This window comes from Pseudopodoces humilis, chromosome 17, assembly GCF_049639895.1.
Source record: "Pseudopodoces humilis isolate 2021_Gansu_Grassland_sample_001 chromosome 17, ASM4963989v1, whole genome shotgun sequence".
NCBI lineage: Eukaryota > Metazoa > Chordata > Aves > Passeriformes > Paridae > Pseudopodoces > Pseudopodoces humilis.
Window position 1 is genome coordinate 3426859 of NC_142216.1, and position 23606 is coordinate 3450464.

Sequence of the window (23606 nt, forward strand, 5' to 3'; positions counted from 1 at the left end):
AAAAGTGCTTCTCATGGTCAAGCATCAGCTGTACCAGTTGATCAGGTCATTCTGGCTCAGGAAAATAAGTTTTAAAGTGGACTAGGTGAGGGCTGCTAGGGTACCTGGGGGAGTGCAGGGGACACTAAAAACCTTGGGTTGTTTCAAGCTCAGCACAGGTGGAGGTGGAGAAGAGCTATGGTTGCTGCCTACAAATACATTGAGGTGGATGCTGAGAACAGGCAGAGAGCATGGAAGATGATGGGCAATGTGGGAAGGAGTGGAAGGGCATGAACTGTCCAGAAACATGTCTAGGCAGCAAGGTAACAAAAAGTACTGCCAGGCTTTATTACAGGGAATACCTTGCCAAAAGGAGGGATGGAGGGAAAAAGCTGATTAGTTCTGGATGGATGAAAACATTCAGAAGACTGGGTGCAATGTCATGGACAGAATCCAATGACCCAGCAGACCCCAGTCAGCTGTGCACATTATTTTATATAACACCAGAATTTTCCTTTCCAGTCCTCCCAGGTACTGCCTGCAGAGGATGTGCCTGAAGATGGGGAACCCATGCAAATTGCACAGAGGTGAGTAGGGTGTTCAGAGTGTGGGGCTCACAGGTTCTCTGTAGTGATATGAGCTCTTTTACTCTCCCTGGAGTATTTTGGGGTGCAGTCCCACCACAGTTCACTGTAAGGCTTGCTGGAAAGGCTGGCTGTTAAGGATCCCTGAAAATATATGGCTTTGGAGCAGCATGGGAGAGGTGGGGCAAAGCTGAGGAGATGGGATCAGTTGCTGTTGTTACTTTATAAGATGTGCAAGGTGCATTCTTGTACAAGTTGAAGAAGTTGCTCCTTGCCCTCTGAAGCTCCTGGTACATGGTGCAGTAAAGCCATGGGGAGCTGGAGGTGAGTTACAGTGATGCTATCACGTGTCTGTCAGGGAAGGCTCACAGGCAGCACGGGGAAGGGTTTACTGGATTTGTGTGTGTATTTTTATGTTCTTGCCTTGCTGCTGAAGAGGAAAGCAGGGAGGAGGAAGCCAGACGGCACTGCCTATCAGCCAAAGATAGAGTGCAGTGCTCCAGAAAAGCCACTTCAGCAGATGACAGGTGTGGGGCAAGTCAACATGATTTTCTTCAGATTTAAGCCTACTCCTCTTTTCCTTTTTTTTTTTTTTCCCTCCTTCCTGTGGGATGCAATTCCACAGCAAAGGCTATGGAGAAGGACAAATGGGAGAGGATTCAGGGAGCAAGTTACAAGAAAGACCAGATAATGTCATGTTTTTGTAATTTGCTGGATTTTATAATTTAAACCTGCTTTGGAACAAAACTGCCAACTTTCCTCTGATCTAACAGCATTTGGCCTGAGCAGTTAATATCAATATGCAGAGTATGAAAATCCCTCTTGCTTGCACCTTTCTAACAAGCTTAAAACCTGCCTTGGGGAGCAGAAGGAACCTGCAGCTGCCACTGCTGCCAGGGTTGATGAGCCTGTGACAGCTGAGCTCTGAGCTTGCGTAGAAGGCAGCGAGGTGTGCGCTCTGCAGCTCTGGCCTCCTGCCTGCTTAGGGCCTGAGAGCCCAGGATATGAAAGAAGAGAGACCTCTTTCCTTTGGTGTAGCTGGTGGGGTTAATCTGGGACATTCCCCAAGTTACCCAGGAGCTCCTGGCTGCCCGCCTTGGGGTGGGATGCACCTGGATGCAGTAGCCCCTCCTCGAGCAGCTGGAACATCTGCAGCAAGGCAAGAAATGGCTGCAGTCTTTGCAGTTTTGTGCACATTAAGTGTTGCCATCTGGCTCCTGGTAATTTGCCAGCACAGGCCTCTCTTGGGTACGGCTCAGGCACCCCAACCGGCTGGCCTCAGCAGCACTTAATAAGAAAACATGGCTCTGAGCTGTCTGGAGAGAGTGGAGCAGTTTAGGAAGTGCCAGTCCTGCGGAGAAATTGCTTTGCTTTCTGTGGGCTGCTCTCCCCGCTTGTTCCACACTTGGTACAGAGCATGGAAGATTGGGGTTTTAATAAATGATTATAGGCTTTGTTACCAGGAGATAGTTGGTGTAGCAAGAAATGTGGTTTGACTTCAAATTGATTAGCCCATTTTATAAATGTCATAGAAAGTTGTTTTCTGTGAGTTCTTTTGAAGAGAGCCCTGATGTTAGACACAGAGTAAAACATGCTCAGCCTGGATTCATAACAAATGCTTTGAGATGCTTTATTTAGAGAGAAAAGCCACTTGTGATTTCCTATCAGAATTTTGTTATTTATCATAAATCAGCAGTGGCTGTTCTCTCTTCTCTGAGGCCTGTGGTTGAGCTTAATAAATCTTGTGTTTGTCAGTGCAGGGATTCATGTTTTTAAAGTGTGTTCTTGCATACTTGATCAGACTAATCAGAGAGCCATGCAAGGTGCAGAGTGTGTCAGCATGGGTGCCAGACTTACTCAGCAATGCCTGCCTGTGTCAGAAAGACACTGTGCAGTGAGGTGGGAGGGAAAAAAAAAGGAATCCAGAGGTTAAAATGAGAGGAGCAATTCTGGGTGCTGCTCTGAGGAACCTGTGCACTAGTGCTGTAAGGACTTTGCTGCAGGGAAAATGCCTTGTGTCACACCTGTGCTACTTCTGGCTGCCATGCACAGGGACAGAACACGAGCAGTGTGAGGAGGGAGAGGAAAATGTGGGATAGAGCAGGTCTGTCTTTCCCCTGTGAGGATTTCCTTCCCCAGACAGAAAGAGGCACAGTGCTAGTACATGCACAACTCTCACATCTTCTCCCAGAGAGTCCTACAATTGTGAGTGGGTATTTTTGCTCCCCTGATAAGAGATAATGACCTTTCTGCCTTTCTAGAAGAAAAAAATGTTCCCTTTGGGGCTTTTGCTTACGATGGCATTTTAGACTCATATTTTGCTGTTGTCCTGGTCATTTCTGGCTGTCAGATATTGACCACTTGGAAATTATGGCATCATCTACTGTTCTGAACTGCGTGAGAAAGGCAGGTGTGGCCCTCACACGTACTGGATTGGAGATTCATGTTATATTTATATTTTGAACAGCATCTCCACAATGACCCCACTTGGCAGTAAAAGAAGCCCAGATATTGCCACAGAAAACTCTGCTGAAGAAGAGATCTCTGTTTGCCCAGGTAAGAGGCACTTGAGACTGCTATGAATTTTGTACCGAAAGTTACACACTTAGAAAATTCAGAGAAAAAAGAATTTTCAAGTTATTTGAAGAAAATGAGATTTCTTTCCCATCTCCGTTTTTCAAGGCTTAAATTATTCAGGTAATTTAGTTTGATTCCCCAGTTTTGGACCCCTTTCCTCACAGACAGTTCTATGATAGAGATTGCTGGAGACTTGCTGAAGAGACACCTGGATGTGCATTGGGCATGGGGGGATCACTCAAAACAATATGTCTCTGCAATGCAATAAAATTTTCAGATTTTTCAGTGTCATGATAACGTGCAAAGCATGAGAGCTGAAATAATTTTTGTCTTAGATTAATTAAACATGTTTGGGACTAAGGAGTTTTTCTTCCTTGGTCTCTTCCACCATGTTTGAGATTTTCTGGTCCAGGGTTTTAAGTGAGAAAAATAATGAAGAGGCTACTCCTGTTCGGGAGTAGCTGTAGGTCATGGTGGTGCTTGGAGGCATATTTTGTTGCTAACGAAGACGTGGAAGTCTAAAGAGGGTGTGGCTGTGAGACAGACCATGGAATGGGAGCTCTGCTTCCCTCAATGTGAGAGCAGCTCTATTCTTGCTTTGTCTACATCCCAGCAAGTGTCCCACGCACTTTCCCTGTGTCTAATCTCACTCCCCATGAAGCTACAAAGCTGCAGTGCCTTTATCCTCACACTACCCCGCTGTGACTTTAACCCCTCATTTGGCTGTGTTGTGGCACTTTGTCTGATAACATTTGTGGCAAGTCTAAAGAATGTTTTGAAACTGTGAAAACTCTTAAAAGGCGTTAAGGACTAAGCTACATCAACAAGTGAGGAGATTGTTGAGGGCTTCAAACCTGTGCTGACATGGAGGTGTTTTCTGCAGAGACACAGCCAAGCCCACTGAAAGCTGTTGAGGAGGAGGAGAGAGAAGAGCTCTGTTCAGACAGCAGAGGTGCACCTATGCAGGTAAAAGAGCTTGAAGGGTCTTGTTTCCAGTCCTACCTTTTAGACCTTGGTTCAGCTGCGCTGTGCTGGCATTTCCCTTTGGGTAGCCGGAAGCTTGGACTTCTATTTGAACAAACAGTTCCCTCTTTGCTTTTTTCTACTGCTTCATATCTCCAGTCCCTTTTGGCTGGGGACTGCATGCAGCTGCTTCTGAAGCCTTTCAGTCCTATAGCTGGAGAGCTGTTATCAATTCCAGCCCGTTCTTTTATATCCCAGCGCTGCTGAGCTGAAGGATGCCATCAGCGTGGGCGGCAGTGCTGTTGCTTGCCCACGCTCAGGGGTACAAGCTGTGATACTCATGATGCAGAGGGACCCCAGGAGCTCTGAGGGGAGTCCAAGTAAACCTCAGCCACTTGTGCTATCACCTGCTTTTCCCTGTTACGGTGCTTTGAATATCAGTTTGCTCTCCACAGGCTATATCCAGGAGGCTAAGAGGAGACCTTCACCTAGATCAGACTGTTATAAAGATGTGCTTGAAGTGTTGAGTGCTGGTAGTGGTTTTCAGGTCAAGCAGAGTGTCCTGAGTCTGGGAATCTTGAATTCTGTGCAGTAATAGTTAATAGCAATAGTAAGTCAGTGGCAGGGCCATCCTCTTACCTCTTGCTGCAGATGTGCGCTGTGCACAGCCCCTTTCTCCGTGTTGTCACACCTGCACAGCAATTGCTTTGCAGCTGTCACTGTACCAACATCTGACTTCAGTTCCTGCTTCTGATAAAACTCCCTTTCTTTCTCTATTAATTTAGAGAGCGATATCAAAGGGGTTGCCAAGTACTCCTCTGGCGCAGGGTACGTGAATACAGAATTGCACAGCTCTTGACAAGAGGATTCATTTGTGGAAAGCTCATTCTGGGAGTTTGTGCAGCTTGTACAGCATGTCTGCAGTTCCAATGTCTCATTCTCACAGGCCTCTTAATAAACCATCTTCTGCTCTCGTGTGCCTTTCATTCTGCAGGTATCTCCAAGCACTGCTCAGTCAATTAGGGACTGCAGCAAGGAGAGAGGCGGTCCTGGGCTGGCCACCAAAGCACGTTGTGACCCATTTGGCTGTGGCCAGGACACTTCCCTGTCCCCTTGTGCTTTGCAAAGGGTGCCCTGCGTCTCACACCTCTGCCTGGGTGGCACAGAGTGGTGGAGAGCAGGTTCCTAGGGATTGTCTTACAACATTATGGTTGGCAGCAGGTCCCAGAGCAGAGCCCACAGCCCTCCAGGAAAACAGCAGAAACAGATACCATGGCATCAGTGGTTTGCAGGAGTCTAGCAGAGACCACTGGGACTGGCTTCTTCCTAGCAGATGCTGAGCCAGGACACAGGAATCTTGTTGTTGAGCTCAGCCTCTAGCACTGCTCTTGGCTGGCTGTTGGCTGCAAGTACTATGTCTTGTAGGCAATTTCCTCTGTTAAAAAGCAGAGGCAACTGTCTCTGGCTCTGACAGGGGTGATTGGTTCTGCAGTTGAGGTTTTCCAGACTGTTACAGCTAGGTTTTGTACAAGCAGTCTTTTGTTACAGAATGTTGCATTTCCATTTAAAATTAGTAATTTACCACTGAATGTAGGCGGGCAGGGTATGCAGAATTGGTGATCTCCTAAGATTGCTTTAAAAAAGGCAGCTAGAAGGAGCAGTGCCTGCTGCTTTTCCCATCATATTTTTTATGTGTGTTGTCTGTGTAGCACAGGTTTGATCTGATCATTCACATTTGACACATCTTGTTTTTTATGGCTCTTCAGTGTGACGTCCCACAGTGAGGACTTCACAAGATGTAATGACACTGAGATGTGAGAGAGGGGTATGAGTGTTAATGCTGTAAGTGATGTTCTTCAGCAGCCTGTGTTTGGCTGGAGGAACTCTTGTGGCAGCTCCTCTGCAGAAATTCAGGGCAGAGAGCCTCCCTGGGAATGAGGGATGTTCCTGGGGCTCGCTGTTGTAGCCTTTCAGTCAGTGTTGGGGAGAAGCTCATTTTGAGAGTTGGAACCTCAGTTTGAGGCCCAGTCCTGCAATTTTTGTCATAGCTCACCTGAGTCAACAAAGCACCCTCCTTCCCTTTAGGACATAAAAATCAGGATCAGATCCTCATTTGGGAAAGGAAGTAATAAACCGAGTAATACAGCAAAGCACTCCAGTGGCACAGAGCATCTTGGCTGACCCCAATTACTGCTTCCCTGAAATGATACCGTTGGAGGGAAGCAGACAGCAGTTTTGCTGCTCACTGTCTACATGTCACTGCTTAGTTCTAAGAACAGAAGCCTCTCCCATATCATTTTGCTATAGGTTTCTTTACATGGTTAATATTTAAATAGCTTTTCTTAATCATTGTGGGGAGGAGAAGGTTTTTTCTTAAATGTGGAATAGTCTCGCAGGAAGCCTGACTAGGCAGAGATGCAGTTATGAGTGAGATGGCTGCAGTCTGGTGCATTTGGGAATGTCAGTGGTGTGAGGAGCAGGCTGGATCTCTGTGGGTTGGTAGTGGAGCACCTTTGCAGCTGTGTGACCAATGCAAGAAGAGAGTGTTCATAAGTGGTAATGACACCTTGAGAACGTACACAAGCTGTGACATTTTGCCCTGGTGACAAGCCTCTGCTAGTAATTTTGTGTGACACAGATTTTTAATGGTATTGCCTCTCTCCTTGATTAGTGTCCACTCTCATGACTGCTCCAGCCACCTCTTCTATAAAGGAGAAGCTTCCAGTGATCTCTCCAGGTTTCCTAACACCACAGCAGCCTCCTTTCATCCTGGGGGAAGCTGTGTTCCCAGACAATGCTGCTTGTGTAGCATGGATCATGTCCAGAAACTGATGAGCACAAGTCAGGTGTTGAACTCTTGCTTTGCCCGATGAATTTTCCATCAGTTTCGCTTCTGAGAATTCCTGATTAATGGAAGCTTTGCCATTTTTCCACCTTACTGCAGGTGATGGTTGCCTTAAACAGTGTGCATGGCTGTGCAGGGAGTTCCACCATGACTCAGAAGGACATGTTGCCTTTGCAAGAAGAATTAGTTATTAGTGCAGTGCAGTTTATTCAGCCAGTGGTGTTATTTTATGAGCACTATGTGATGAAGGAAGAATAAAACTTTGCAAGAAAATCTGAGTCTGTGGGAGGGTGAGTAGCTACCAGACAGCATGGAGCAAAGTCAGCACCTAAGCAAAGAAAGAGAAGAAAAGCCTGTCTGGCTAATATTTCTTCTTCTTCCTTAGGTTGGTGGGGATGAAGATGCTGGCAGGGCTGTGTCTGAGTGCAGTCCTGCTGCCCATGTGTCGTGCCCGCTGTGTGACCACGGCTTCCCAGCCGACAAGATCGAGGTGCACGCCATGTACTGCAACGGCATCGCGGGACCGGAGCCCGGCGAGGATGCTCCAGGTGTGCCAAGTGCTGCTTCCACGTATTTGTTCCTCATCCTCACCCCCCTTCCCTGTTGTTACTTGGCAGGCAGGTGCTGCAGTCTTGTCTCTCTCAGGATATTTGGTGCATGGGGAAGTTTGTTCACTCTGCCTTATTCCATCTCCACGCTGCCCAGGAGAGCGTTGTTGGAGGCTCTGCTATTTCTAGCGCCTCCTGCACAGAGACATCATTTCTGATTGACTTCATACAATAACTCACCACATTATCAGCTCTTGAATATTACCCCAGGATCTAGTCCTGGATACTTCAAGCAGTACTTATGTGTCTATTGTGTGCTTTGTTGAGGACCTGCAAAGAATGTGGCAGTGGTAGAAAATGGAAGGCTTGAGCCATGTGGGCAGTCGTCCTTCAGGGCCCTTGAGAAGGGAAAATATTCTGTACTACTCCAAGAATGGCCTGTGCACTGCATGAAGTCTGACATTTGTATGTGCAAAAATGGCCTGTTTGGGTGGCAGAGACTGCAGAAAAGTTTCCCTCTTGTTTCCCTAAAATTGCAAAATGATAACTATCATTACAATGGAGTAAATAATATGGAAGTGTGGATTTTTCTCCTTCATGTGAAGAGTGAGGCATAGAAGCAGAGTTAGAATGCCCATATTAATCCTCTTTGTATTCTTTCTCATATCAGTTTTCCATGGCCAACCTTTGTAGAGCTTAGGTGAACAAATACACTGGTTGGTTATCAACATATTCAGTAAGTTATGTTTTAGCTGCTGCTTGAAATGTAAAATCTGTGTTAGCACAATGTCAGGTAATATCAAAGTAGTAGCTTGTAATAAGATTAACTTTTCAGACTGTGAATATATAATTTTCAGTTACATACTGGTTTGTTAAATGCAACCTAAATCTATGATGTTTAAGCAACTCGAGCAAATCAGAGCTAGTACAAGAACTGTAACTTCTGCATTTCTCTAGCAGGAAGAAGTTTCACCATGTAATCTTAATGCAGAGTTGATGTAGTTTTAAAATAAAAGGTTCCTGCTATACTAAATCTTTGGGAATGTGACATGGGTCCTGTCAAGATAACAGGAGCCAGAGTAGAGGCTGATACTGGCTGGTGCTTAATTTTGGTGAAAGGTTCTCTCTGCAGGCACAACCCAGCTACTGATGCAAAGCATTTGGCTCAGGCAAATCACAAATTAGCATAGTTCCTCTCCCATCCTCAAGACTGATAAAGGTCTTATTTGTGTTACAAAACATAGCAGAATTTTTAGTGTGCCTTTTAGCAGGAGTATCTTTGGCCTTGTGGTATTCCAGTCCCTGGTGTGGCTGGACTGTGAGTGTATCCATTGATCTTGGGGAATCCCGACTGTGATCAGGAAAAGGCTTTGAATTCTTTGGCAGTGCAAGGGAATTTGTTCTTTTCTTTGGTGTTGGCTTTCAGCAGGACAGAGTTCAAGGCTGGCCTCTCCATTCTGCTTCCAGGCTGGTCTCCTTGGGGATGTTTGTAAGGGTAGTTATTTTGGAATTGCTACTCTGCTGTTCTGGCTTGTTCAGAACAATCCCTCTATAAGAAAACCAGCCTGGAATAAAAGGGATTTTGCTCTGCAATAATGTCTGTAAGCAGAGCAATGGGTCTGGGATGAAATCACAGTAATTTGAGTTTTCTATTGCCAGTTATTCTAGTATTTTCCCTGTAGAGACCAGGCTCTGTTAGCCATAACAGTTTAAGACTGTGTTGTTTGCACCCAGACTCTTTGCAGTACCATGAGCTTTGCAGACTTGGGCAGAATCCTGCCTGCCAGTGGGGCTCTGGCTTGTGGGGCACCTCAGGCCAGTTTCCAACAGCTTTTGGGAGGCAACTGTCACCCAGAGGGCTCTCAGCTGCTGGGCTGGTCTGTGGGATTTGGGTTGAATAGGCAGAGATGATGTTTGGCTCTGAGCAGAGGCCAGAGAGTAGCCTGGCACAGCTGTGCAGGTACAAAAGGACTCTGTTTCCAGGGATGTTACTTGGCATCCACCACTAGCACAACATCCACAGGTAAAGCTAATGCGTGGGGAGAAAAAAGATGTGAGGGAGCTGTCTTCTGAAGCAAATGCCAGCTCCTGTGTGGGTCCAGAAGCTGTTCTCTACTGCTGCAGCACTGTGTGCTCTTGGCTGGCTGCTGGCTTCCTTGGGAGCACAGCAACAGCCTTGTGTGAGAGGAAGTCAAAGTTCTGCCCTCTAAGCCATGCCCTGATCTGTTAAGAAAAGATGGCTTCAGTTTTTCTTTGGTGGACTGGGTCAGGGGTTCCTAGTCTGTCTTTAGATTTATTAATTGGACTTATTCCTGATGTCTCTAGAATTGCAGTCCTGCAAACTACAGCTGTCAGTGGTTTTCATTTTAATACTACAAAAGGATGGGGGTTCTTGCTGGTTTTACTTCTCTTCTTCTAATCACGCACCAAAGTCTCTCAGCCTTAGGTCTCAGGAGGCCAGCTTAGTCTGGCTGATATCTAAGGGCAAGTTTTCAAATGAGCAGCTGGGCAAGATGAGCTACAGTCGCTTCCCCTACGTACATGGTCACCCTGGCTGGATGCCCAGACTACCACATACCTGGGCAGCATGAAAATCTTACCATGAATTTGCACTTTCCTGTCATCTGAGTAAATAATAAAGAAGAGCCTGATGTTGTGTTAGCTACTGTAGCAGGCTGGGGAGGGCTGAGGTCCTGCGTTTCCAGCCCAGTGACTGGTGTTAATTCCGAGCGAATGAGTGGAGCTATGGAATTTCTGTGCCAGCTCCCTCTTTCTTCATGCACTCCACTGAAGGGGCTCACTTGTGTGAGAGGGCTCTGCTGGAGTCACCGCATCCATCGCCCGCTGCTGCTGCCAGCGCAGGGATTTGCTGGTCTCAGTCTGGAAGCGAGTCTTGGCTGCAACTGAGTACAGCAAATACTCTTGGGCTTTGTGACATACTCGATGCCTCTCACCCTCCATCTACATGCATCCGACATTCTCAGTTCCCAAACGAGCCCAGGAAAATGAGGATTTGGTATATCCCTTCCTCCCAAAGGCTCAAATGCAGTCTTGATGCAGCTGTCAGTCTTCAGCAGCAGCACCGGTGCTGTTAAAAAGCTCTTGACTTCAGTAGAAGTGGCACTGATGTGGCAGAAAGAGTAATGCAATGGGTGCAGAGGAAAACTGCATAGCTTCTGAGAAGGGACAAGATGGCATGAGCCAGACACTAACAGATCCTGCGGGGAAGTGGCACAGCTGGGAGTGAGCACAGGGAGCTGGTGGATCAGACCGCAGGTGGGCTGAGCGGGAAAGGTGAGGAGCTCAGTGGCTCTGACCTCGCAGCTCCACGTGCCAGGCAGACCTGGCAGCCCCAGGAGGTGCCCAGGCTGAGTGTGTTGATAGCAAGGCCATACTGGGCAGCGTTTACTGCTCTTCCCCAGGGTGACTGCTGGAGCCAAACAGGCCAGGAATGACTTGTCAACCAGAAGAAAAGCCAGGGGAGGGAAAAGGTTGTTCTCGGGCCACAGAGTACGTCTGACCCAGCAAAGAGCATTGAATTTGGGAGAGTTACAAGGCTCCTGTCACACAAGCAGGTCAGCACTGCTCTGTTGTGGGGATTTTGCCTGTGGCAGGTCTTTTCCTGTGTTCTGAACCCCCTTCTTGGGGGCAACCAGCATGTTTCAGTAGGGGTTGTGCCTCACCAGCTGGCCCTGTTCTCTTTCCTCTGCTGCTTCTTCCAGCAACACAGCTGAGGGTTTCCTCCTGGGCAGCTGCAGAGCTAGTCCCAGACATCTCTAATGGGCCTATTATGCCAGATGTGTTCACTGCTTTTGGAAGAAAATAGAACTGATTAACACCTGAGCTGGCGCACAAGGCTCGTTAAGGAATATTAACGAGCATACGCTGATTGGAGAGCAGTTCTCACCATGCTGTCAAACACAGTCTTGGTTGGGTTCTTGGGAGACTGGATGGCCGGGGGGTGGCCACTGTTGCCAGTCTTCCTAGTCAGGCTGCCACTTCAGATCTGGGCCAGGCTATGTTAAAGAGAGATGTTTGCTTTAGTTCCTGTGAGCCATGAGCTGTTGGTATCAGTCATCGCCTACGAGACGATGCCCACATCCTAGGAAACGCTTGAGCTTGTTTCTTCAGCATGGTTGTCTCCTGTCAGCCCCAACAGCTCCTGAGCACTTCACAGTACGTTGCTGGTTGTAGCTGCAGATCAGTGATTGCTGCTAAAGGAAAGACTGTGTTGCATTGTGGATAGATATTGGGATTGCCCAACACTCTGGAAATGGGGTTTTGCTAAAACTCAAAAGAATTCCCTTTGTTCCGCACAAAATTTTTGTGCTTCGCTTTCTTTATCACAGATGATGTGCTAAGAGTAACAGTTTTGTTGTGCCTATACCTTGGAGTCAGACTTTTCTCCTCATGAGTATGGAACGCGGCATCACCAAGCCATAAAACAATTCCCTGCATTGTCCCCTTAGCCAGCATGCCTGAGAACGCTTACTGTGACATCTGTTTTGGAGCTGGAGTCTTGAACGTCCCTGGTGAAGCAAGCTAAGCTATCTGAAATGTTCCCTGAGGATCTTTGCTGGTGGTATGTCAACAGGAATATGCTGAGAGGAATTCAGCTGAAAGGGACAGCACTCCAGCGTGCTCCCTGCAGATGCCTGCAGAGCCAGTTGGGAAAGGCTGCTTGGGTTTGCTGGGGGAATACAAATGGTTGGACCCGTCATCAGCTGCTCAGCTGGGATCTCACTGGTTACCCATGTGTTGGAGCTTCTGGAGAGCAGCACTGCTCCTGCTAGAGATCTTTGTCCAGGGGACTTTCAGGGCTGTTTGTGGCCAGTAGCACCGATCCCCACAGTTCACATGGGCAGTGGGAAAGCCATCAGTGTGGGCCAATTGTTGTAACCTTCACTTTCCAGTGTGAGCTGTGTCCCTTCCCTGCCAGGCTCTCTATTAAATGTCTAGTGCCTCTGCACAGCCTCAGCTCTGCATTCCCCTGAGCCCTCAGCTGGCACTGTCCCTCCCTGCAGCAGGCACGGGAGGCTGGTTTGGCAGGGAGCGGTGCTGTGCTGCCAGAGCAGCTGGATAACGCTGCTCTCAGGCTATCGCACCGCTGTGCATCAGCTCTGAAATTCCTGTAAACCACAGACTGTCAATCCAGCTGTTTCTGGCAAGTTAGGTGTGAAATGGTCAGCTAGCTCCCCAGTATGGAAAAGGTAAATTTTTCAGTATGCCCCCAGGAAAAAAGGACACTTGTTGAGCAACCTCTTCTGCATGAAAGAAGACCTTGCTTGTCCCAGTCCGCTGTTCCTTCACCTCTACCATCACTTCTGCTGCAGCTTTGAGTGGAAGTGATGGAAACTTGCTGTACTTAAGCATGATGTAGGGATGGTTTGGGGTGGATGGTAGGAACCCTTTTTGTTAACCCTTTCTGTTTTCTCCCCAGTGCTCACCCGGCATCAGAGAGAGGCAAGAAATAAAGCTGCCAGTGGTGAAAGCAGCCCACCATCCTTAGACATTGACAAGTAAGTAGGTATGCCTGCTCCTCCAAGATTGTTTCTGTACTTCTGTTCAAGCTTGACTATGGATGTCTTTATTCCTGTACAAATGCTGACCCTTGGCTTTATAAAAGTGTTTCCCTAAGAAATTGCTTTTCCTCAGTGCCTCTTGTTACAGTGCTGGCTATATTTAAACCAAAGCAAGAGGAATTTGCTGTTCTCAGATTGTTTATTTTTGCACTGATTTCCTTTCAGCCCAATCCATGACGGGTCAGGGGCTCATGGCTGCTGGGGGGGAGCTGTAGCTAAAACAGTGCTAACTCAGCCAGTTTCTGATCGGGGGTTTGAGCTTGGTAACCCCAGGAAGAGGCCAGGACATGGAGGCTGTCGACATGGCACCTGTAGTGATATTCTTAATTAAATTAGACTTTCAGAATAGCAGTGGCTTTGTTTAATCTCTCTCCATGCAGCCCCTCCTCCTGCCACCCACACAAAGCATCATAAGAGAGGATCTGACAGTAAAATCCCTGCTATGGAAGCAATTTTGCTGTTACAAACAGTGGATGGCAACATCACTAATGGAATTAGGCTAATTATAGAGAGGACAGCTTCTGTTTAGACACATTATCTGGGTAATCAGCACTGACTGGAAAGAAAATACGGGAAAAAGTGCTGCAGAGTTTTGCTCGATGGGGGCTCTCCATATGCATTTTAGAGCCTGGGGTGTTTCACTCAGAGAGTACCACTATCAAACTGAACACAATGTTGCTGGGGCTGGTCCCTGGAGGCTTTGTCTCTTCTTGGAAATTGTCCATTCCTGAATGCAGCTTCCCTCCTGAAGAGCCAGTGTCCTCTTCTGCAGGGTTCAGTCCCTGGTGTGGAAGTGAGTGTAGCTGTGTAAATCTATGTCTGACCTTCATCTCCTTTCACCCAGAAGAATCTTCTTCCCAAGAACTCTCAGTTGTCCTGTGTAAGCCTGAGCATCTTCCACCCAAACGAGGGGGTTTGAGAAACAGGCTGAGCCAACCCCCCAGCAGGAGCATGTGCTCTGCAATTCCTCTCCCTGCATGGCATGATGTAAAATGGAGACAATGCAGAGAAAGGCTTGATTTACTAGTCAGACAAGTTCATCCAGCCCTGGTAAAATGTCTCTCTGATTTAACACACTTGGTTTGCTTTTCAGGCAGAATTTAACTCCCCTTTGCAAAGCCCTTGCACTTCATTTCTGTAGACTTTGACAGGGTGCTTTATGTCTGGGGAGAAATCAGTGGTGTTTGAGATAGTTAGATGAGCAGATTTGATTACTGTCCCGCTGCTGCAGCAGCAGGATACAAAGGAACAGGCAGGGAAAACTGATAATCACTCAGTCTTTGCGATTGGTGCCGGCCTGACCCCACTGAGCGAGACTGGATTTGGTGACACGTTTTCTCCACGGCATGGTCTGGAGGAGGAGAGTCACCACTGGTGTCTGGGAGCCCAGTGCAGGGTGAATCCTAATGCAGTGCTCTGTCCTTTGCTGCCTGGCAGGTGTGAGAAGTGCTACCTCTGTAAGTCACTGGTGCCACTGCTGCAGTATCAGAGGCACGTGGACAGCTGCCTTCAGGCTGCTAGGCAAGCTCAGGGAACCAGGAGGCTGCGAAGAGCCAAGGTGAGGGGCGACCCTGCACAACATCCCCTTTGCTTTGTGCTGGGTGTGGGGCTGGGCTGGCAGCAGGAGCAGTTTCCCTGGTTGGCAGGGATGAGCTGACCTGATGTAGGATTGCCTGTCCCTGTGGGCCACTGTGGACAGAGAACTCATTGCCCTCCTTCCCACGACGCTCTGTGAGAGCACAGGCCGGTCCCAGGGGTGAGCTAATCCAGCAGAGCTGCCAGCAACCTCTTCAGTGGGCAGGCAGCCAGGGCTGTCCCACTGCCAGCCAGCACGCCTCAGTCCTGCAGCCTTCCTTGGCTGAATGTCGATGGAGCAGAGGCCAGCGTCAGGATGACAAACCTATCTGGATATCCACAAGCCTGTTCCCACAGGGAAGGCTTTAGAGCCAGAGCAAGAGGAATTGCTCAGTGCTGGGAGCGAACGGCAGCGTCCCAGGAGAATTGTGGGGGAGTGAGTGTGGTGGAGGTGTGCTGGGTGTGGGGAATGTGCCTTGCTAGAGAAGGTGGGAGGCAGGAGCGTGGGTGGCAGCTGGCTCACAGTCACTCACCAGGTGTTAGCCCCCACCATGCTTTTTCCTGCTCATGGCAGTCCCAGGGGAGCACAGAGAGGGTCCTTCCAGGCCTTCCTGCTGGCTCCTGCAGGCAAAACTCTAGTGCTGCAGCTTTGCCTGTGCTCAGAAATGTGATTCACAGCATGAAGATGCAACATGATGTCTTAGTTTTGTATAATCCCTTAAATCCATCACAGACCTCAACCCTTTGGGGATTCAGATGTAAATGATGAGATTTCTGGTTGATGATTTTGGCTGGGATACAGCCAAGCACTGTGTGGTTCAGAGTACTGCAGGGCATGCCTGCTCCTGCATGTGACCAGCTCTGTGGGGGCTGTTTGACTGTGTCCCTGTGCCCCACAGCTGGCTGGTGTGTGGTTCCTGCAAGCAGGTGCAAGCATAGGGTATGGGGGAAAGATTCTGAAGCCAGGGGACTCATTGGGAAGGCTCAGCAAGGCTCTATTACCTCTGGCCCTGCCTTTTAGGGTGGCATCTCACTGGGGAAGCCTGGGCATGGGTTGGGCTGTTGCAAAGCTTACTAGTGGAACAGCTGGGCTTACAGTTTCCTGCAACGGCCCATTTTGGGGTGATTTGCAGCTCCAACACCACAGCCAGGATGTCAGTGCCTCCCAGAGCAGTTCTGTGTGTAGAGAGCAGCCAGAAGAGGAGACTTTGCTGGGCCAGTGAGGCTCAAAGCAGCCAGGTCCATGTGGGACCAGCATGGCTGCATCTTCCCAGGGGCAGAGAGGGCCCAAGGTGTGTTCCTAGTCTGGCTGTGCCCTGAAAGAAGTAGGCACAAAACCCCAATACACTTGGACAGAGTGGGACGAGTCTGGCCTTGGACATGCAGTGCTGGAGGATGTGTTCCAGCTGTGTCAGAGCCCCTGATGCCCCCATTTATCACAGCCCTGTGTTTGTTGGCTGGGCTTTGGGGTGGCATCCTGTACCCTGGCCTCCCTCTTTAGCAGGTTCTGTTTGATTAGCTGCTCTCTGCTGCCTCTGCTTGAGCGCTAGTTTGGCTGGGCACAGAGCAGTGCCCTTCCTGTGGATGGCTGGAGGCCCTTGATAGGCAGCAGTCCTTGTGCCCAGCCTGACCCTGAGGGCTGGGGGAACGAGTGCCCACGAGGCCATCATGGCTAAGGGGTTCCCTCATGGCAGTGCTGTGATGGTGGTTCTCCTCTCCTTGGCAGGACACCGGAAGGCAGGAGAGAGGACTCCTCAGGATGCTGGAGCTCTCGGAGAGCAAGTCTGAAGGTGGAAAACTTTCTATGCCAGCCTGGCTGGGTCAGCTCTCCCCTTTTGATCCCGGCTCAGCCTGGGCTGTTCTGGGAGAGCAAATTCCCCTTGGAAGGGTCTGTTCTTTCTGAGCAGAGCAGGAGGCTGTGAGCTTAGCTGGCTGTCAGCATTCCTACTGGACCCACACCAGAGCCCAGAGCCCTCGCAGAAATAGGGGTGTACTCTGAATCATTGCACCAAGACATGTCCAGCTTCCTGGGGGATGTGGGAGGCTTCTGCTGTCCCTGTCTGAGCACCAGTGCTTCCCTCCATGGATCCAAGGACAGGAGAAGTGGGGGGAGAGGAGCTCTTGGCAGCACCCGTGGCTCACGCGGGAGGGCTGATGTGTGCTCTTGTTGCAGGTGCTGACGCAGGGACTCCCCTCACTGGATTAGGAGACCAACAGTCCTCTCCCACACTCTCAGCCGCTGATGGGGAGCCGTCGGCAGACAGCCCCATCTCTCTTCAGCACCTTCCTTTCCATGTCTCCCCTGCGAAACCCAAAATCTCCTTGGAAGCCGTGGACGGTGTGGTGGACTCGGAGCCACACATGGCTCTCCCTGCAGGCAGCCAGCAACGGACCAAAGGCTGCCGCCGGAGAAGGCACAAGTTCTGAGGCTGGCGATGCTGCAGGGACCCCTGGCAGCTCCCTGTGCCCCAGCGAGGGTCTTGTTGGCACTGTACCCTGCTTCACCTGCAGCCTTGTCTCCCGCACACCTTTTATATGTTTTATACAATCTGTGCGGGGAGTGCTGGGTGGAGAGGCGACTGTGTGTTTTATAGGTGCCTGTGCAGCTTTGCTCTCTGTTACAGAAATGGAAATATATTTATGTATGTTTTTATGAAACTGCAGCACCACGGCAGAGCTCTGCTGGCTTTCTCTGGGGAATGGGAGGGTGCTGGGGGGAGGAGAGGAGGAGCAGCAGCAGCAGAGGCTGTGTCCCAAATCACACTTCCCCAGGCCTCTCCTGGAGCTGGGGCTGGTGGGGGGGCTCTGGGCAGGGGGCTGCAGTGTCCTGTGCTCTACGCAGCAGCACAGCACTAAAACATTCCCAGCCGGGAGTGCCAGAGGGCACCTTGGTGCCATCTGACAGCCGCAGTCAGCGGATGCGACGACCGGAGGAGCCACGGCCGCGGTGTCCTCGTGTCCTTGGTGCTTTCCCTGTCCCCGGGTGGCCCAGCCCGCTCCCCGGGGCAGCGGGGCTTGCCTGCCTCGCACCGGGCCTTGGAGGGACCTGCTCCCTGAGGACATCCTCACGGGGAACAGGGAAGGGCGACCCATGCTTCATTAATGGGACGAGCTGGTGCGAAGCTCATTAAACCCCGGGTTTTGAGCAGCGCTGCCGCCCGGCCGGGAGCGGGGAGCGGCCCCTCCCGCGGGTGGGGCCCGCAGCGCCGCCGCCCATTGGCCGCGGCGGGGCCGGCTCGCGGCGGGGCGACCAGGGGCGGGGCGGGGCGCGGCTGTTGCCAGGGGGACGCCGGCGCCACCGGCCCCGCCCGCGCCGGCCCCGCCCCGCCGCCAACGGCCCCGCACCGGCCACCACCGGCCCCACACACCGGCCCCACCACCGGCCCCATACACCGGCCCCACACACCGGCCCCACACACCGGCCCCACACCGGCCCCACCACCGGCCCCACACACCGGCCCCACACACCGGCCCCACACACCGGCCCCACACACCGGCCCCATACACCGGCCCCATACACCGGCCCCACACACCGGCCCCACACACCGGCCCCACACACCGGCCCCGGCCATCACCGGCCACCACCGGCCCATACACCTGCCCCACACACCGGCCCATACACCAGCCCCTACCCCGCCACCATGAGCAGCCGCAACACCCGACCCAAGATCCAACATAACAGACCAGACCAAAGGCGAAGTTCGGGCGCGGACGAGCGGAACAGCGAGTACGTGACTGGTGAGCAGCTCCTGCTTTGCAGAGACTGCTGTGGGGCTGGGGATGGGATCCCCAGATCCTCAGGCTGTTACAGGGGAGAGACATCAGCCTCTGGCCTCTTGCGTGTTTAGGGGCCCTTCTCCTTCCACTGCCCCCGTGCTTGGCCCAATGACCGTGATGGGGCAGAGCTGCCTCCTCCACGACCGCAGAGGCAGTGTGAAGATACTGCACAGGGACGAAAATATGGACCCATTAATGAGCATGGAGGTAGACACCAGGTGGGAGCAGAGCTGGGTACAGGCCCCCCAACCCCACTGTGTGCCTGGGCAAGGGCAGGCGCTCGTCCCGTCCTGCAGACCAGAGCTCAGTGGGTGACACGCCACCTCTCTCCATGCAGGGTCTCAGTGAGCCCTCTGAGCCAGCGCCGTGATAGTTCCCTCACCACACCGGTAAGGCCCACCCCTGCTCCAGTCACTCCCTGCCCTTTGCCTCTGCCCCTCTGCCCTAATGCACCATCCCCAGATACAACGAGCCCTGCGATCATTCAGCATTCCACTGGAGAGGCTGCATGTTATGAAGGGCCACATGATGCAGGACATGTGCAAGGGGCTGAGCCGTCAGACACATGCACGGGCCAAAGTGCGGATGCTGCCCACCTACATCTGCGCCACTCCCAATGGCACTGGTAAGGCAGCCCAGCCTGAGGATGAACTGTTCTACCGGCAGCCCTGCACACCTCACTGGAGTCAGCCCTGGGGGTGCTGGGGAGAGGTAAACCACTCTTGGATCAGTTATGTGGTCTGTAAGCTTCTCCTCTGCCACTTCCCAGTGAAGGGGCAGTAGCCAGAAGCTTATTCCCTTGGTCTCTCTGCAAGTCTCAGGCTCTCAGGAGCCTCTCCCATGAGTGAGCAACTGTCCCTGGGACAGGGCAAGGAACAGATTTTAGGAGACCTGCCACAGGCAAGGTCTCTGCCTGACACTGCCTCTGTTCTCCCATAGAGAAGGGAAACTTTCTGGTGGTGGAGCTGTGCCAGAACCAGATTCGGACCCTGTTGGTGACCCTCTACGGAGATGGAAACATGAGCCCCCACATGATGTACAAGATCTTTGACATGCCAGAGGGCATCATGCAGGGCGAGGGGGAAGCGGTATGAGGAGGCCGTGGCAAAGGGTGGCTGGTGCTGGAGCTCCAGGCTGCCTTCCACAGCCTGGATACTAGATAAAGCAAGCAGTCCTTACCCCCAGTCATGACTTTGCAGCTCTTTGACTTCATTGCACAATGTGTGTCCCAGTTCCTGGCCGAGACCATCAGCCCTGACGCCGCTCAATCTGAGGAACTCCAAAGCCTCCCCTTGGGCTTTGTGTTCCCCTTCAGCTGCCGGCAGACACAGCTGGACAAGGTGAGGGGGAGAGCCCTGTCCCAGGCTGTGACTACAGCACAGCAGCAGTGGGGAGAGGAACCATCCTGGTGCCAATGGCTCTGCCTCATGCTCTCCACAGGCAGAACTCCTTTCCTGGTCTAAGGGCTTCAGCTGCAGTGGTGTGGTGGGGAAGGACGTGGTGCAGCTGCTGCAGGCAGCCATCAATAAGCAGGAGGTGGGGGCCAATGGGACAGAAGGCCATTGGCTGTCCCCGTTTAGGGGCTGGAAATCCTCTCAATTTACTCCCCGCCAGCTCTGCCACGTGGACGTTGTTGCCCTGATGAATGACACTGTGGGCACCATGATGACCTGCAGCACGGAGGGGAGACCATGTGAGATCGCCATGGTTGCAGGTGAGACTTGGGCACCCCGCGTGCCATGGCGGTGGGTGCTGGGGGGGCCGTGCTGGTGCTCAGCCCCATCACTCTTGCAGACAAGGGCTCCAACTGTTGCTTCATGGCTGAGGCACACCTGGTGGAAACAACAGACGAGACCAGCGGGAGGATGTGTGTCAACACTGAGTGGGGCTGCTTTGGGGATGATGGCACCCTGAATGATGTCTTCACACCCTATGATGAAAGTGTGGATGAGGAATCTAACAACCCTGGGGAGAAGAGGTGCTCTGTCTCCCCCAGAAAGGACAGGCTCCCCATCTATCTCTGAGCATGTCAGGCCCCACCAACAGGAGCACATTTTCCCCTGCAATGCTCCTGGGTGCTCTTAAAGAGACAAGGGGTGCTGCTAGGGAGGCACGACTGACTCACATGTGGGCTCAAACACACGCAGGTTTGAGAAGATGGTGGGCAGCCTGTACCTGGGGGAGATTATCCGGCACACGCTGATTGCCCTGAGCGCTGAGAAAGCTATCTTCACTGGGACTGATGTTGGTGTCCTAAAGGAAAAGGGAGTGTTCACAATGCAGCATGTTCTGGAGATCGTCAAGTGAGTGTCTGAGGACCAGGAGCTGCCATGGGTGGGAGGATGGGGCGTGACTGATGGGTGTTCCTGGCTGCAAGCTGGTGGACCTGCAGATGCCACAAGGCTGTGATCTATGTGCCTTCTAGCAACGAGGAGGGCATGACTGTCGTGAAGAGGGTTCTGGAGGTTCTGGGGCTGCAGCCAAGCGAGCGAGACTGCGGCCGGGTGCAGCAGATCTGCCGGGCAGTGGTGGGGCGTGCTGCCACACTCCACGCCACCGGACTGTCTGCCATCCTCAGCTACATGTGCCAGACCCGGGAGATGGAGATGCTGACGGTCAACGTGGGGTTGGAAGGAGAATTGTGCACAGGCTACTTCAGGTGATGAGGAACACAGAGCTCCCAGTGGGGTGCTCCCCCAATGGGATGCCTCACACCCAGCCCATGCTTTCTTCTTCATCCTTGGCAGGTTTGAGGAGATCCTGCAAAATGTGTCAAAGCTACTGGCTCCTGAGTGCATACCTACCTTCCTGGCCTCGAGAGATGGCTCTGGGCGGGGGGCAGCCATGGTGACAGCAGTGGCTTTGCGCCTGGCAGCCCAGCGCCGTGAGGTGGACGAGGTGCTGGCCCCACTACGGCTCAGCCACGCTGACCTGCAGAAAGTCCAAGCACTGATGAGGGAGGAGATGGAGCGGGGCCTGTGTAAGGAGACCAATGCCAGTGCCTCTGTCCGCATGCTGCCCACCTACGTTTCTCACACACCCGATGGCACCGGTAAGGGACGGGGACAATGGGAATGGGGTGCTGAGGAAGCCGTGGCCCTGCTAATGCACCATGCTGGCTCTCCACAGAGCAAGGTGACTTTCTGGCGCTGGACCTGGGGGGGACCAATTTCCGTGTGCTGGTGGTGCGTGTGACAGAGGAGGGCATCAGCATGGCCAGTGAGATCTACGTCATCCCAGTTGCCATTATGCAGGGCACCGGCACCGAGGTGAGGCTGAGGACCTGTGACCAGCAGCTGGGGTGAGGGGGTGGGCATTGCCTCCCTGCTTGCTCTCCATGGGGCCATGATGGGGCTGGGAGAGGCCTCCCAGCATTGCTCCAGCTTTGGCCATGCTGACCACAGCTATTATCCACAGCTCTTTGACCACATCATTGACTGCATCATGGACTTCCAGACGAAGCAGAACCTGGTGACAGAGAGGCTGCCTCTTGGCTTCACCTTCTCCTTTCCCTGCCAACAAGTGGGCCTGGATAAGGTGAGGGAGTGGGTCCAGCACCAGGACGGTGGGAAAGACCCCAGGATGTGGTGCGAGGCAGCTGCCCTGGCCCCTGCTCCTGCCACTCTTGCAGGCACTGCTGCTGACCTGGACCAAAGGCTTCAGTGCCTCCGGCTGTGTGGGACAGGACGTTGTCCAGCTGCTGCGGGACGCTGCCCAGCGCAAACAGGTAGGGAGTGTCTGGTGGCCTGTCCCTGTCCCCAGGGTACACCTTGTATCCCGGCAGTGTCAGCCCCAGGAGCTGCGTGCCACTAGACCACATGTCCCCATCTCCGCTTGGCAGCACTTAGGGATGCAGGTGGTGGCTCTGGTCAACGACACGGTGGGAACCATGATGGCCTGTGGTTATGATGACCCCAAATGTGAAATCGGCCTCATTGTGGGTGAGGAGCACCTCTGCATCCAGGAGGTCCCCCATCTCCTCACCACCCCTCTACCCCATGTGGCATGGCCACATGCCTCTGCCAGAACTGTGATGGGGGTGACACCAGCATGGGGCCTGCAGGGACGGGGACCAATGCCTGTTACATGGAGGAGATGAAGAACGTGGGCACTGTGGAGGGGGACCAGGGCCGCATGTGCATCAACATGGAGTGGGGGGCCTTTGGGGACAACGGCTGCCTAGACCACATCTTCACCCACTTCGACAGGGTGGTGGACGAAACCACCATCAACCCAGGCAAGCAGAGGTGGGTGAGGGCCCTGGGGCAGAGGGGTCTGGGAGTGGGTGGCTGTGCCTAGCTGAGGCTGTGTCCTGTGTAGGTTTGAGAAGCTCATCAGTGGCATGTACCTGGGTGAGATTGTGCGTCAGATCCTGTTGGTAATGACAGAGAAACAGCTCTTGTTCCAAGGCAAACCCTCCCCCAAGCTCCAGACCAAGGACATCTTCCAGACCAAGTTCCTCTCTACCATCGAGCTGTGAGTGTTGGACTCCCATGGGTTCCCTGAACCAGGGGTGGGGATATCAGAACCTCAGGAGAGGGGCCAGTCTACACTGATGTGGCACAGGCAGAGTGATGCTTAAGGGATGGGAACAGTGATGGGGACAGGGACTCGGCTGCTAACAGTGGCACTGGTCCGGAGCAGCAACGGGCTGGCCCTGCGGCAGATACGGGCCATCCTGAGCGAACTGGAGCTCGATGCCAGCTTTGAGGACAGCGTGCTGATGCGCGAGGTGTGCCAGGCCGTGTCCCTGCGGGCAGCCCAGCTCTGCGCTGCTGGCTTGGCTGCTGTGGTGGAGAAGATGCGGGAGAATCGGGGCCTGGAACAGCTGTCTGTCACTGTTGGGGTGGATGGCACCTTGTACAAGCTGCACCCGTGGTGAGTGGCACCAAGCGTGGCAGGAACCCATGGGGCATCCTTGCCCTATGAAGGAGTCTGTGGTGGGAGGCATGGTGTGCATAGGGTGGGAGCATCAGTCCTCACCCTCCCCTCCTGTCCTGCCTAGCTTCTCCCAAAACCTCCAGAAGACACTGAAGGACCTGGCGCCCAACTGCAACGTGTCCTTCCTGCTATCAGAGGATGGCTCAGGGAAAGGGGCTGCGCTCGTGGCAGCTGTGGCCAGTCGCAATGCCAACGCCATGCAATAGCCAGCACCTCAATAAAGCTCTTTGGTCTG

General features: G+C 52.4%; 2 protein-coding genes across 10 annotated transcripts in view; both read left to right on the forward strand.

Moving 5' to 3' along the window:
• UIMC1 (ubiquitin interaction motif containing 1) overlaps window positions 1-17265 on the forward strand; it is a 39492-nt gene extending 22227 nt beyond the window's left edge. For 4 of the 8 annotated variants that reach the window (XM_088063660.1, XM_088063663.1, XM_088063661.1 and 1 more), the window contains exons 6-13: window positions 502-566; window positions 3031-3119; window positions 4024-4106; window positions 7334-7496; window positions 12937-13015; window positions 14516-14636; window positions 16380-16443; window positions 16827-17265. In XM_088063660.1, the coding sequence (XP_087919786.1) occupies window positions 502-566; window positions 3031-3119; window positions 4024-4106; window positions 7334-7496; window positions 12937-13015; window positions 14516-14636; window positions 16380-16443; window positions 16827-17080 (918 nt within the window). In that variant the 3' untranslated portion in view covers window positions 17081-17265. Of the gene's footprint in view, window positions 1-501; window positions 567-3030; window positions 3120-4023; window positions 4107-7333; window positions 7497-12936; window positions 13024-14515; window positions 14637-16379; window positions 16444-16826 lie in introns of all 8 variants that reach the window. The other 4 variants (XM_088063664.1, XM_088063665.1, XM_088063666.1 and 1 more) reach the window with 4 other exon arrangements.
• Window positions 17266-19446: 2181 nt separating this feature from the next.
• On the forward strand, window positions 19447-23598 carry HK3 (hexokinase 3). Of its 2 annotated transcripts, XM_088063419.1 has the most exons (16): window positions 19462-19518; window positions 19630-19770; window positions 19871-19966; window positions 20045-20144; window positions 20225-20408; window positions 20578-20733; window positions 20856-21089; window positions 21178-21482; window positions 21560-21699; window positions 21848-21967; window positions 22062-22157; window positions 22272-22371; window positions 22494-22677; window positions 22751-22906; window positions 23075-23308; window positions 23436-23598. In XM_088063419.1, exons 1-16 carry the CDS (start codon window positions 19462-19464, stop codon window positions 23575-23577), a joined length of 2445 nt encoding a protein of 814 aa, XP_087919545.1. In that variant the 3' UTR covers window positions 23578-23598. The 2 variants fall into 2 exon arrangements, with proteins under 2 accessions (XP_014108470.2, XP_087919545.1); XM_014252995.2 differs by having other exon boundaries at window positions 19447-19518; window positions 19871-20144.
• Window positions 23599-23606: the final 8 nt, after the last annotated feature.